Source organism: Temnothorax americanus, unplaced genomic scaffold (genome assembly GCF_048541705.1).
Source record: "Temnothorax americanus isolate GAGA-0224 unplaced genomic scaffold, ASM4854170v1 Scaffold58, whole genome shotgun sequence".
In the NCBI taxonomy this organism is placed as follows: Eukaryota; Metazoa; Arthropoda; class Insecta; order Hymenoptera; family Formicidae; genus Temnothorax; species Temnothorax americanus.
The window spans coordinates 470,284-484,973 of record NW_027509730.1 but is presented as its reverse complement, the minus strand read 5'-3'; the positions used below and the strand labels follow the sequence as shown (position 1 = coordinate 484,973).

The window sequence follows — 14,690 nt, the reverse complement described above, 5'->3', positions numbered from 1 at the left end:
GCGCATACCATTCAAGTGCAAACCTGGCTTAACATCTACCAGGATCCAGAGGAATGGGGCTGGCAACAAAATTTCAAAAAAACGGCTCTGATTTTTTTCAAACATTTTTTATAAGTTGTTGAAAACAATATCTAAGGATGTGTCAGAAACAGAATTTCGAAAAAAAATCTTAAAAGAAAATATTTTATTTGCAAAAAAGTGTAAAATTGAATTTTCTTTAATAAAATTAAAAATGCAATTTTATACTTTTTTGCAACTAAAAAATATTTTTAAAGAGATTTTTTCAAAATTCTGTTTTTGACATATATCTTATTAGATATTGTTTTCAACAACTTATAAAAAAATTTTAAAAGAAATCGTCGGAGCCATTTTCGAGATTTCATGTCCACCACCAGTTACTGAACTGCTTCCCTTCATTACCGCAACAACTCCCGTTATTATTAATATTTTTTAATAATTCTTTTTTTAAATAATCAAAAGAATATAGAGAATCATGTGCCAAAGTTTAAAATATTCAGTTTTTTTATTTCTTAAATATTTAATTTGAAAGAAAAAAAATAAATTTATTGTTTGTCAAGATTGGCTACCCGCTTAAAGAATTTGGTATATTTTTTTAAAACTCTGTTTTTTATAATTATCAACCAAGTAACATTTACTTCGCCAGCAATTATAATTAATCAAAATAACAGTTAAGACTTGTTAATCGACCCAACTGGCTATAATAATCGTCATGATAATGCGACCATTTAGTACAGGAAAATTAAACAAAAAAATGTCAAATCTGCGGAATAATTCGCAAGTAGCTAAAATTTTGCATGGACTTTTATTTGGTCGTTAAAAATAATATATGAAAAGTCCCCATTGATGTGACCCCTGTTAAAAATTTTACAGAGGGTAAAAGATAAAGAAAAACAGTTTTTCGCGAATATCTCTTTATTCATTAGTCCTACGGCAAAAATAGTTATTACAAAATTTGTAGCTTATAAAATTCTCTACAAAAAAATGTTTTTAAGTTTTTTTCGTACATGGAATACTTTTCACGTAATAAATTTTGCAAGATATACGCTGCGTGGTTTTACGGAGCGCTGACACGTCAAATAAATTGAAGCGAAAAATGTCATATCTTTTGAACGAATGATCGTACAGAAATGATCAAAGAATCGTTGAAAAGCTGAAATTTTCAGTTTTTTAATGCAATTTGGCTCGTTATTCCACGATAATTTTTGAAAATTCTACGATGGTTTAAACAAAATGTTACACGCATTTTTTGCCTTTTTTCATAAAATCTGCAGCCACAAGTATGTAGGTTCCAAATTGTTTAAAAAAAAACGCCTGCAGGATATTACGGTATATACTTCATACTTTGACCCTACCAGAGGAAAAAAATTGCAAAAACTGTTTGCTTTAAAACCAAGCTATTGACATTTTCAGTAATTTTTAAAATTTTGGATGAAACGTTAAAGTTAAAATCGTCATAACTTGGCGAAAAATTGCGCTAGAAAAAATTTAAAAAAAAGCAATCAAAAGCTTGAATGTCTACTTTTAGGTAAGTAAATATATATAGTCCTTTGTTTAAACAAGATTTTTTGCAACAAAACTCGCATATTTACATAAATAAATAAAAATGCAAGAAAATGAGGAATATTGCAATGTAGGACCTAAAAGTAAACACTCCAAGCTTTTAATTGCTTTTTGCTTAAATAAATAAGGATAACAATAAATAAAAATAATTCAGAGAAGAATGCGACGGGAGTAATAAAATGATTATTATCAGCGTGGTGTGTATGTGCGAGCGAGTGATATGGGTGTGCGTGACAACGGCGAATAATGCGGCTTATAATTAGGTATAGGATAAGTTTATTTATTTATTTAAAATTTTGAGGTCTAGCAGCGCCAAGTTTTTTCACAAGAAAAATTTATGTATTTTAATAAAATATTTTTATTTTGTAGTTACCTCTGTAATTCTTTGTGATCACTAAAAAATACACATGTAAACTTTGTATTTAAATATCTTGTATTTCCTTGTTAAATTTAAATAAAATTGTTTAATCTTATAAAATTGTTATCATACATTCTTTTTCTAATTGACACAATGTAAAGATTTTTCAAAGTAGTGCAACAATTATTTTTTGAGGCAATATATATGTTCTCTCTGTAATTGGCGCTGTAATTTAAAGAGATATAATTTCTTTTTTGTAATTGTAATATATCACTTGAAGCGCGACTCTTCTTTAATAAGGTAACATAATTTTGTGATGTGTATAACTTGGGTTATAATTTTAATAGTATACGCGATTTACAATTAGGATTTTTAACAAAAAGAGGCATTGATCGTGGTCGGTATACAATGTTCAAAAAGTAAATGAAGTTGCAGCTGTTTTTTCTACTACAGCAGATGGTGAAATTCCGGAAACTTACGTGACAATTTTTAATAAAAATAATAAAACATTAGAAGTCAATACAATGTATCAAAACGTAGAACCATGGATTTATCCATTATACTATCCATACGGTAATCAAGGTTGGCATAGTAATTTACAACAAAAGAAATAGTAACAAACGAGTAAGTATAGAGCTGCATACGTAAAATATTGGATAGCTATACGTGATAATTTTAATATTTTTGTCATGGGAATTGAATTAATTATTGTAAACAGAATCAAAAACAATTGCGAGCTGAGACTTATCAAGGATTAATTGATTATTTAGCAAACGTTGCCAATAATAGCGATGCTCATATTGGAAAAATAATTATACTTCCATCAACATTTATAGGTTTACCGCACGTAATATGTTACAACATTATCAAGATGCGATGGCTATTGTTCGAAAATATGGAAAACCAGATATCTTCCTTACCATTATGACTTGTAATCCAAATTGGCGTGAAATTAAAGAGAATTTATTTCCGAATCAACAACCTGCAGATAGACCAGATATAGGTATGCGCTCGTGTATTTAATATAAAAAAAGGATTATTTTTGATTGATATTATTGTTAGACAAAAATTTTTTGGTGAAATTCTCGCATACGTTTATGTGATAGAATTTCAAAAACGTGGATTACCGCATATACATTTGTTAATTATATTAAAACAAAACTGTTAAATATTAAATTCTGAAACAATTGATAGATACATTACCGCAGAAATTCCTGATCCTAATGAAAATGAAAATTTACATAATGTTGTAATAAAACCATAGACGTATATAGACGTATTATATACGTCTATGAATAAAACATATGATTCATGAACCACACATGTGGAATTTGGTGTTTAATAAATAAATTAAATTAAAATGACGCAATTTTTCAATTAAAAAATTAATATACATTATACATATAAACACTTGTAAGAAATATTACTTATTTAAGCTATTGTTTAAGATTGTAATAAACATATTATAAAAAAATACATTATACATAATACATATTTTTTAGAAGCATTAAATAGGGCATTAAAAAAATTCAAATTATAATGGGATAATCACGTCTTACATTTCTTTATATTTCTAGAATAATACACCATTATATATGATAAATAACACTAAATGTCATAATTATTATTAATTAATAGTTAATAAAATATGAAACAGGATTTATTTCTAAAATTAAAAAATTTTTTTTTAAGTTTAAAAAATTTTTTTAAAAGTTTTGATGTAAAATATCATTGTGCAAAAACTTACTTGGAGCTTAAACAAAGCCTGCTCTATGAGGAAGCAGTAAATTTAGATTTCGTGCAGCGGAAAAGATTGTATGAAAAGAAATTTCTGTATAATTCTTTTTACAAATTTAGTCTATTTAGTCTATTATGAATGATTTTACATTTCGAATTTTCAATATAATATTAGTGTCTATATTACACATATATAACTGTCTATGCTGGAAATCATCTATATATCTAACATATAGAGATGATATAAACACAGATTAGCAGATAACATTACAGTTTATATTTTTTAAAAACTATTCTCAGGCGAAAAGTCACATGGTTGCGCAATATGTGGGAAGATGTTTAGCACGAGCAGGTCATTGAATACTCACGTTATTAGGATTCATACTGGTGAACGTCCTCATGAATGTCCAATGTGCGGAAAGCGTTTTACAGCATCGTCGAATTTGTATTACCACCGCATGACGCATTATAAAAGGTATTTTTTTAGTTTAATAATAGTACGACTTGGAGTATGACAAGGCAGTTCAATATATGTAGAATAAATCAATTTGTAAGAATCATCTTTCCCTAGAGTAAAAGAGAAAGATGATTCTAATTATCAGACGTTTGTACGGTAACTGTCAATAGAAATTATAGGTAAAAAAATACACTGCGAAAAGTGCATATATGCTAGTAATATGTATCTAAAAAATGCAGGAAAAACCACACAAGTGTGATGAATGTGGACGATCCTTTCCAACTCCCGGTGATTTAAGGGCTCATGGATATTCTCACATCGGTATAATTGGCCCTTACGTTGTCCCGTCTGTAACAGGGGATTTTGCAAATTTGGCGCCTTACACCATCACATGAAATCACATGGTAATAATAATACTTTAGCGATAAAAAATAGAAACTTTATCTCTCTTGCTTTATTTATTGTCCATTATACTTATTATACCGAGTGGTTATTAATGTTCTAAATATATTAATCATTGTTTTCTTATTTGATAATTCTAATTAATAAATCAATCGAACTAATCAACAATAACGACGTAGTTGAGGCGCACTTTCTCAGGCGGCGCGTCGGAAAATGCAACACACGGAAAAGGCCGGGATGGCCTCTCTCAGGTTTCTCTCTGTTCCGGCTAATTACCGAGTTTATAAATATTTAATTAAAATTATCTGGGTGACTCACAAACTTTTTTAATCACACTTCATAACTCTTCATACAAAATACAAACGATTCCGTATAAAAAATTTTATTAATTTATCTATTTCGGCTAAATGCATGGTGTAAAAATAATTAATTAATTACAATTAAACGAATGACTCACAAACCTTTTCAATTGCACTTCAAAAGTCTTCATACGAAATACAAACGATTTCATATGGTAGATTCTTTCCCGGACATTCATTTCCGGTCAAATACATACGAATTAGATTTTCAGTAAATAATTTGCAGTGAATATCGAAACGCGGCCTATAATTGACGCGCGTCAACTGACGCCCATGAAATCGCACCTTTATGATAGGACTCTACTCTCCGGCCTCCGCTTATAGTCCTCCGTCTCTATCTATACTTATATAGTCTAAGGCCAACTATAACTTGCAATTATTATAATTTATAGTAGTTTTATCCTTTCTTTTTGGATCTTCTTGTTTCAAGCAGTCGAGAAGTGATGTGTTTGCTTTGGTAAAAACGTTTACACGAATAAAACAAGATGGACTTTGTTCCGGTATATCGTAAAACCTTACAGTGGAAACCTAACCTAGAAATACATAAAGTAATAATATTTCCATGAGAAAATTTTCTTTGTAGTTTTCAATCGAATGGTAGATTGTAGACGCTTTCAAGCTTACAACTTGTCCTTTAGGTTATATAGCGTGTGAGAAAATATTAGTAGGCGCCGCGATGGCGGACGTACGCGATATTCTGGACATTGAAGTGCCGACGACTACAGAACTCACAAAAGAGTCGATATTGGGCAGCGACAAAAAGAGTCGCAAGCGGTATGACTACAACAAAATGCCAAAACGCCCTGAGGGTATGCATCGCGAAGTGTTTGCCCTTCTCTGCAAGGACAACAACGACGTGCCGCCGTTATTCCCGACCGACACCGCGAAGGGATATAAGCAGGTGCGAGCCAAGCTTGGTATGAAGAAAGTCAGGCCATGGAAGTGGACACCATTTACCAATCCAGCACGCACAGACGGTGCGATTTTTCATCACTGGCGGCGCGTTGCCGATGCCGGAAAGGAGTATCCCTTCGCAAAGTTCAATAAGAAAGTTCCAATTCCTACATACACAAATACCGAATATGTTCAACACTTAGGAGCCAATGGCTGGACACGAGCAGAGACTGATCATCTGTTTGATTTGTGCAGAAGATTTGATCTTAGATTTATTATCATCAGAGATAGATGGGATCGCGCTAAGTTCCCTGCTAGATCCGTAGAAGACTTAAAAGAGAGGCAAGAATGATATATATATATACATATTTATGTTTTATTGAATTGGATGTTTTTTGGAATGCATATGTAATTTTAAATAAATCCACAGGTATTATCAGGTGTGTGCAGCATTGATAAAGGCAAAATCCCACACTGACAAGGTATATATCTTTGACGCTGAACATGAGAAGCGCAGAAAGGAACAGTTGAAAAAGTTGTTTGAACGCACTCCTGAACAAGTGGAGGAAGAACAGACTCTACTGACTGAATTGCGCAAGATTGAACAGAGGAAGAAAGAGAGAGATAGAAAGACGCAAGATTTACAGAAATTAATTACCCAGGCCGATCAACAAGCAGATCCTAGAAAGAGTGAAAGGAAATCTTCCAAAAAGAGCAGCAGCTCTTCTAGGAATAGACCGAATAAAACTGATACTTCTCATGTATGTCATAAAATTATACTCTGTACACAATGGTACGTTTATATCAAGATATTTACATGGTTTTTTTTTAAATTTACAGGCGGTAGAGTCAGCTGGAATTAAATTTCCCGATTTTAAGAATAGCGGCGTTACTCTTCGTTCTCAGAGAATCAAATTACCAAGTAGTCTCGGTCAAAAGAAAATGAAAGGCATTGAGCAAATGCTGAATGAATTGCGTTTAGGTAAAAAGATATAATTCATTTTCATACTGCGCTTGTAAAATTGAATGAATTACTTACGGAAACTGTTACTTACATTGCAGAATTAAATCCACCACCAACAGAGCAAATATGTCAACAATTTAACGAACTGCGTAGCGACATAGTTTTGCATTACGAATTGAAAAGTGCGTTATCAACATGCGATTATGAGTTACAATCTTTAAGGCACCAATACGAAGCGCTAGCACCAGGAAAGGTGAATATCAATACGATACTTCTCAAATGAATATTTTATGTAATATCCGTTTTGAATTTTGTTTGTCTTGTCTTTATCTTTTATTGTAGACTTTAACGATACCACCCGCGCTCCTGCCAAAAACAGAACCGGAAGTCAAAGCGGATATTATTGACGTGGTAGGGGGTTCGCCCAGCACGCCCAGTATTACTCATTAATTCAAAATGATCTTTATGTAAAATAGGAATTAATCAAGTAAGTTATGTACATATTGTTCTTTTTTAGTTATCAACGTGCCAATTTTCATATTGAAAGTTATCGAGCACGCATTGCCCGTTATCATTCGTCATCGTATTATATTATGAGGCAATTCTTATTTTATACTAAGGAAATAAATAATTTAAAAGAAAATCAAATGATCATCGTATATGTCCCACCTTGTTAACATACGAGCGGCATAATGAAATAACGAAAAGACGTAGCGATGGTAATTAATTGTATATATATATTATATATCTGTGTATTTTATATTGTCGACAAAAAGTAACAATGTACGGTCAAACCGTATAATTTATCTACAACAATCTACAATAGATTACAATATGTTGTTCTGTTTTTTCTTGAGGATATAGGGGGAGGGTACGTGCTCGGGAGGAAAGAGAGGAAATGTAAGATCGGGGGTCGGGATGGGACGGGAAGGGGGAAGGGTGTCAGATGGTCGTCGATGCAGGCCTTTCTTCGTTCGTGCTCCATTACTCGCGTTACAGTTGACTTTTTTTTGTGTGACTCCTTTTTTCCCCTTTTTAACCCTATAATAAATTATTCGAGATAGCTCTAACCGTACTTGGTACGGAATAACGCATTAATATCTGCGATAATATCTGCGATAAACCAGCGGTCGTGTGTCTCGCCTACGGTATTTTTCGGCTGCTGCGCCCGTCTCGCGAGGACTCCACCGATCGAAAGTGCGAGATGAGAGAGAAAGAGAGAAAGAGAGTGAGAGAAAAAGAGAGAAAGAGACGATGCGATGATATCGGATATGCGGGATCGTTCATCCCGCGTTCAACGTCTGACAAGGGAGTTGCTCGCAAACCGGACGTGCACACACCCCCTCTCGTCCTCGATCGTCGTCGTCCCGGCGATCACGGGCGATCAGCTTCATTTTACTCTTCGACGGTCTCGCAATATTACCGGTCTGTTCTCGTTACAAAGATATACTTGTCCCTTCCGAGACTCGAGGCAGCGGCTTACTGTTTAAGTCGTATCGCTCGTCTCCGAATCGGGAGAAGGGGAATTTGCCTACAACAATTACTTGCCATTATGTTTCGAAACTTTATAAAAATTTACATTATCTCGGTGCGGACGCACACACGCGCACTTTTCCCTACATCGCTCTAGTCTTATCTACTAAGTAATAAACGCTATAAGAGGAGCTTCAAATGCGTATGCAACATCATCGTTTGTGTGTCCGCGATGTTTCTCGTGTATACATCTACGTACCCAGACAGCATGTCCCAAATCGGGACATAAGACGTCTTATGTCCCGATTTGGGACATTGTGCTCTGGGTATCTTTGCGTACGGAATGTCGGAACGTCTCCTCGACAATTAATCGGAGGGATATCGCTCAAGAGTTGGTTGGGGGCTGCCTCGCGCGGAGGTCGCGTAGCGATCCGACACATTTTGTGCTGTATATATTTATTGAACGCACGGCGAAACGACCGTGATTGAACGAAAAACGCCGCTGTCTCGAGGTGTCGCGTCCGATTTTCCCTACAAACGAGAGACGGACTTAACGGATAAAGGTTTCGCCGTTTCGGCGCACGGAACTTAAAAATATAATGGAACGGATAGTGAGTAAAGAGTCGCCTCTCCTAGGAACGTTTACATCTCGGGCAATCAAGTAATCAGGGAGCGACGGAGGTTGCTCGAAAGGAAAATAAAAAGAAAAACTGTCGACAATATTCGTCGTTTTTATAACGATCCTGTCCCGCAGGCATTTGAAAAGCGCAACGAGATACATACATATACCTCACACTTATCGCGCGCGCGACAATTCGTTAATAACAATAACATCCCTAATCTCTTGCCCGCTTCTCGCGTGTCCTATATATGACAATATAATATGCATTACAATAATATATCATATGTATGTACAATGGCGATGGAAGGGGAGCGCTCTCTTATTCCTCTTCTCATGTAACAAGACGCATACAAAGAGATTCGACGATTTTTCGGGGCATGAGCATCCTCTCGAGAAAGGTGCTCCAATCCGATTTTATTCACGCCACCGATTCGCGAAGCACCGTCCGATACTATCGAGCCTTTGATCACCTCGAGCAATTAACATGCCGCAGTACGCGGTGGTATGGATACGCGTGTATCGTCGCATATAATGTCGCAACGGCGATCGTAACGCGTAGCGTAACCAGCGATACCAATCATCCCAGACAACACGAGTGTCTCAAATCGAAAGATATGACGTCTTAGAGACGTCATTAAGACGCCTCTAATGTCCATTTCTATCAATGCAGATTAACTTTAATCTCGGTTTAATTTACTGTTTATCTTTCTTAATGTCCATTTCTACCAATGGGGATTAACTTTAATCTCGGTTCAATTTACTTTTTATCTTTTTCTAATTCCTAAAATTAGAAAAGGGCGAAAAGTAAGTTAAACCGAGATTAATGTTAATTGGCATTGGTAGAAATGGACATTATCTGCCGATTTGAGACATTATATTCACTGGGACCCGTAATGTGGCATGTGCATGCGGAAAATGGAGCGCTTGATGTGAGTCCATTGTCATAATTTTACTTGTCCCTGCGATCTAAACTTGCAAACTGTAATTAGATAAATAACTATAGATACGAGAGTAGTGTTGAGATGTAATTAAAAAAATCAGCGCTCACCTGACGGCCTCGTATTATATCTTTCCTAATTAGAACGTTATATCGCATAACGCGCTCTCGCTTGCTCTTAAGCAGCTGAGAAGTTAGTTAGTTACTTTTTAATCCTCGTAACGTTTTATACTCTGAAGTCATTTTTTTCCCTTACTTGTGTAATTATAGCAACAACAACAACAGCGATAAGGAAAATTTTAACGGAGCAAAAGAGAGAAACTTGCCAACAAAGAGCTCGGATGAGAAAGCGGTAATCGCACTGACTTTATAGAATATTGACAGCTTTAACTCTTGGATCGTCGTTTCTTCTCTCTCTTGAAAGGCTTCGTAAAGTCCCGTCGATCTAACATAAGTACTGACGAATCTAAGCGTATCTCATCGATGTGTTCGAATTATCGTGTTAAAACTGAAGAGCAAGCTATACCGTGAGAAAATAACGCTTGCTGCCCGCAAAAGATTATTTGCGGGAACAGGAATCTATGCCGCAAGTATCGCGATATGTATATAAGTAAACTCGAGCGAGATATATATGTAGGTATAGGGCTCGATCGTTTCATTTAACATTTTAACGTTTGCGTTTGTTCAGTTTGTTATATTGAATAGTTATGGATTAGATAGAATGTAAACTTGTTACTTGATTATTGTCGACTGTGTATCAACAAATACTCGCGAATCAAAGTGACGTTTCGAAGAGTTTCAAAATACGCCGAGCGAAATTCAATTTTTTTTTCATAACTTTGAAGAATATCGTTTGCATGATTTTAAGTTGCATCGTTATACCGTAACGTTACTTGTCTCTCTTCAACAATCGGTAACTGGCTATTTAAGTTTATGTATTAATTAAATATCGTAGTGAAAACTTCTCTCGACAAGTATATTCTAAATAAATACCTATGTTTTCTCTCGAGTTATTGCATAACGCAGTTTTCTTTTTTTCCCTCAATCGCTTCTTCGCGTATACTTTCCGTTGCACGATGTGACGTTAAATCCAGGCAAAGCGTGACACGGACGAAGGCGTACACCTTCGTGAGAATCGGATTTAATCATGCAAGAAGTACTTTCGCCACTTTCTAGGCCACTTACTGTCACGGCGCTTAAAAGGAACTTGCGCGCCAAGAAGAGACACACGGGTCTCCTCTTCGAAAAGCGTGTAAGTGAAATTCGGTTCTACCGCAAAATTCCATAGGAACGCGTCGCCAAACGGCAGAAGTGAAGGAATGAGCAGTTTAGCATATATATGCATGCAGAGAGTCGTGCAAATCCGCGACAAGCCGTACACTACCGTACGTCGCTAAAGACTGTTATCTCGCGTAATAGCGTGATCTTCATTACGAGCAAAATATAGAACGAGACGAACGAGTTTTAAACAGACGTCGCTTCGTGTCGCCGTTTTAACGCTTTGGGAAACGAGATTCGTCCGTAGCATTGTGTTTTGTCATACAATGTCTCATATTAACGTAAATATATATCTGTCGGTTATAATAATAAAATTATTCCACAACCGACGTAAGCATAAAATAATTGTTTAATGTACTTGGGATATAATATTGTCACGATTGTTACTGCTGTGAAACGTTCATGTGTCATACAACATCATCAAACTCAAGCTGGAAAGATAAGTATCGCGTAAGAAAAAAAAATTAACAATTAACTAATTGAGGTAAGCGTCCCAATAGCTGGACATGTAACGATGCTAATACGATTTTGCTTAATTTTTATAAGCATACGGTTTTTAATAATCTAATTATATATGTATTTAATTGAAAGACGAAGTATAAATGCCGGTTATTGACGCAAGAAAGACATGAACAATGTTTAAATTATTTTAATAATAATAAAAAATTTAAAACATACAAATGTACCAATATTCGGACACTTGTCCGGATATAATTATTCTACATATTTTTCCACTTAAATAATGTTTAGAAAACGTTTTTTTATAAAATAAAAATACGAAATAAAATAAAAATCGTTGTAACAAATTAGACGAATTTTCTGAAAAAAATTTCAAGGACATTGTCAAAATTCGCCTAATTGTGTAACAAATTTACCTTTTACTGGATGTCAATTTTTATAATATTTAGAATGTTTTACTATATATATAAATATCCTTAAATATTAAAAGATTTCGATAAAATTTTGATATTATAATGAAAAAACCATTTGAGATTAATAACGAAACACTTTCATGGTAAATGTCCGGATATAGAGACATGTATGGCAATCGGTACCTTAATACCTAAATAATTAATTTTGTTAACTAAATCTTTTAAGACACACGATTACCTCACAATTCTTTGATCAACTTAAAAACTTTACCTGTTTACGATGCATTAAACGAACATTTTTTCCCCCCTCACGTACTTCCATTGTCGAAATTATCTTATGCGGATTATCTTATCGTTGATTATCAATTTGAATATCAACAGTTTACGATAAAAGTCGTCACTGCGGTGGTTTTTCCCGCGAAAAAAAGAAGGAAGGAAAGGAAAAACTGAGTGGAATTGTGAAAATATCGTGAGGAAGCGTCGTAATCGGCGAGTAAAATTCGACTTAATTCACGCATGTAGCGTCGAGTGTGCAGAGTTTTTTTTTGTTTTTATCATTTATCACTATCCCCCTCGTTGTCTAGACACCCGCGCGCATTTCAGTGTGTAGCTCAGACTTCAAGCGATCCTGCAACTGACCGCGGGAAGAAAATTGTTCATCGTTTTTCGCAAAAAATTCCCTTTCTCCGCTCGCGTTCTTCAGATTTTTTTTGCATTTTTTTCGCATAACATGTAACATGAGAAATCGTAGCTTACTCGTTTAAGACATCCCTACACAACATGGCTACGGTAATGCGTAATGAATATGTGCGCAAGTGCGTGTAACGAGTTGGTTCGCGGCAAAAGATGGGTGGCGTAGGAGGAAGAGGAGGAGGAAGAGGTGGTGAAGGAAAGGGAGGAGGAGGAGGAGGATTGCGAGGAGGGTGCGTGGAGATGCGGTGTCCGCGCGTACGCGCACGCACGCGCACGTACGCACGTGCGCACATAGGCACACGTTTAAAAGTATATGTATATGTATATATATTATGTGTATAGATTCTGTATATAATATATCAATCATTGATTTTTTCTTCCGTTAAGTAACTAGCTTCTTCGAGTATGTATATATATACACATAGATATATGTACAGAACATATCCCTTACAAAAAAGTATTACTAGCTGGTTAGTAATAAATACTTATTTTGTGTATTAATAATACTAAAATTAAGTATTTATTAGTACTTGAATCACTGTGATCCAAGTATTGCATAGTATTTTATTACTGGTCAGTAATTTATGAAAGTAGTATTTAATACAGGACGAGTATTGAATACTTAGTATTAAATTTCTGATGAGAAAGCATTTAATACTAGGTGAAAAATACTTGTGTAATAAATACTTGTGTTGAATTACTGATGAGTATTTCAATGTTAGTACTGAAGTACTGAACCAAGGATTCCATGTGTAATAAATCACTGGCCAGTATTTTAATATTAATACTCAAGTACTGAACTGAATATTCCATGTGAAATTAATCACTGACCAGTACTACAATTTGTATAGAAACATTATAATGGGTGTAATTCCTGATAATATTAAGGAAAAGAGATAAAAGTAAGGCACAAATACATTTTATAATATATGAAGGTCTGTACTAATTCGTCGTTATAAAAGTGTACAAGTTTTGAAATAGTACTAAAGATATCATTTTAATATCTAATTCAAAATTTTATTACTCTTTTTAAACTGAATTTGTTTCCTAAAATGATTTTTGAAAAATTATATATTTGTGCTGGTTATAACACATGTAGACTATATATAACGCACTTACATCAAATTAAGAAGTAGTCTACCACGTAAGGCAGTTGGCTCACGATCCAGAGGTCCCGAGTTCGATCCCACCAAGGTAAGTGTTTTTTAAATACGAGAAAATATTTAAAATTATAGACTGCATCTTAAGAAACAAATTTAGTTATAAAATAGCAATAAAATTTCGAAAAAAAAATAATTTTTTTTTATGCCGGGTAAATATCGGAAATCGAAATATCGGTGAGTAATTCAATACTAAGCACCAGTAGTTCTGTGTAGTATTAATCACTACCTATAATATTTATTACTACCAGTATTTTCTCAGTATTTCCCAAATAAATATTGACAATATTAAATCACTGAGATTTTAAGTATTTAGTCAGTAATACTTTTTTGTAAGGGATATATGTGAATATATATATGTATATTTGCAATTATGTGATAATTTTATATGTATTCGATCACGCCGTCGCTTAAGCATTCGCTCGTCTCTCCGAATTCGCACGAAGTTCCATGTTCTTCCTCTTTCTCGCTTTCTCTCCCTCTTTCTCGCCCCCCCTCTCTCTCTCTCTCTCTCTCTCTCTCTCTCTCTTTCGAGTAATCTCTCGCATGCACGTTTCACACGCATCCCTCGAAACAAGCTACAACTAGTGCCCTACTTAACGCTAAGACGCTAGGTAGACAACAACAAGTAATCGTTATCCTAGAACTTCTGATCTCTTTTTTTTCCGCTTGTCCTACTTTCGTAATATATGCCGTAAAAATCTTGTATATAATGATATTAATAGTGTTATATATTTCGCTTTTTATTGCACACGCGGTGTCGTGCGCCCGTTGGCGCCAGCGCCGCAAGCCGGCCCGGCTGATTCGCGTCCTGATTCCTCATTCTGTAAGAAACGCAGAAAATTGATCAGTAAAGTCGTCGAGATCGGATTCTGTTCTTCGATCCCGAGCGCAATATTGTTC

The 14,690-nt window shown here is 34.8% G+C and overlaps 1 protein-coding gene across 2 annotated transcripts; it reads left to right on the top strand.

The window, feature by feature from the left end:
* Positions 1–5,255: 5,255 nt before the first annotated feature.
* Dmap1 (DNA methyltransferase 1 associated protein 1) lies at positions 5,256–7,400 on the top strand. 2 transcript variants are annotated; one of them, XM_077419763.1, is made up of 7 exons: positions 5,256–5,442; positions 5,533–6,130; positions 6,219–6,549; positions 6,629–6,770; positions 6,851–7,005; positions 7,095–7,163; positions 7,270–7,400. In XM_077419763.1, exons 2-7 carry the CDS (start codon positions 5,571–5,573, stop codon positions 7,294–7,296), a joined length of 1,284 nt encoding a protein of 427 aa, XP_077275889.1. In that variant the 5' UTR covers positions 5,256–5,442; positions 5,533–5,570; the 3' UTR covers positions 7,297–7,400. The 2 variants fall into 2 exon arrangements, with proteins under 2 accessions (XP_077275889.1, XP_077275888.1); XM_077419762.1 differs by having other exon boundaries at positions 5,257–5,442; positions 7,095–7,400.
* Positions 7,401–14,690: the final 7,290 nt, after the last annotated feature.

Coding starts and splice junctions, on each gene's coding strand:
- Dmap1 (XM_077419762.1), top strand. CDS start 5,571: ATGGCGGACGTACGCGATATTCTGGACATTGAAGTGCCGACGACTACA. Junction 6,550..6,628: donor ATAAAACTGATACTTCTCAT/GTATGTCATAAA, acceptor TTAAATTTACAG/GCGGTAGAGTCAGCTGGAAT. Junction 7,006..7,094: donor AAGCGCTAGCACCAGGAAAG/GTGAATATCAAT, acceptor CTTTTATTGTAG/ACTTTAACGATACCACCCGC.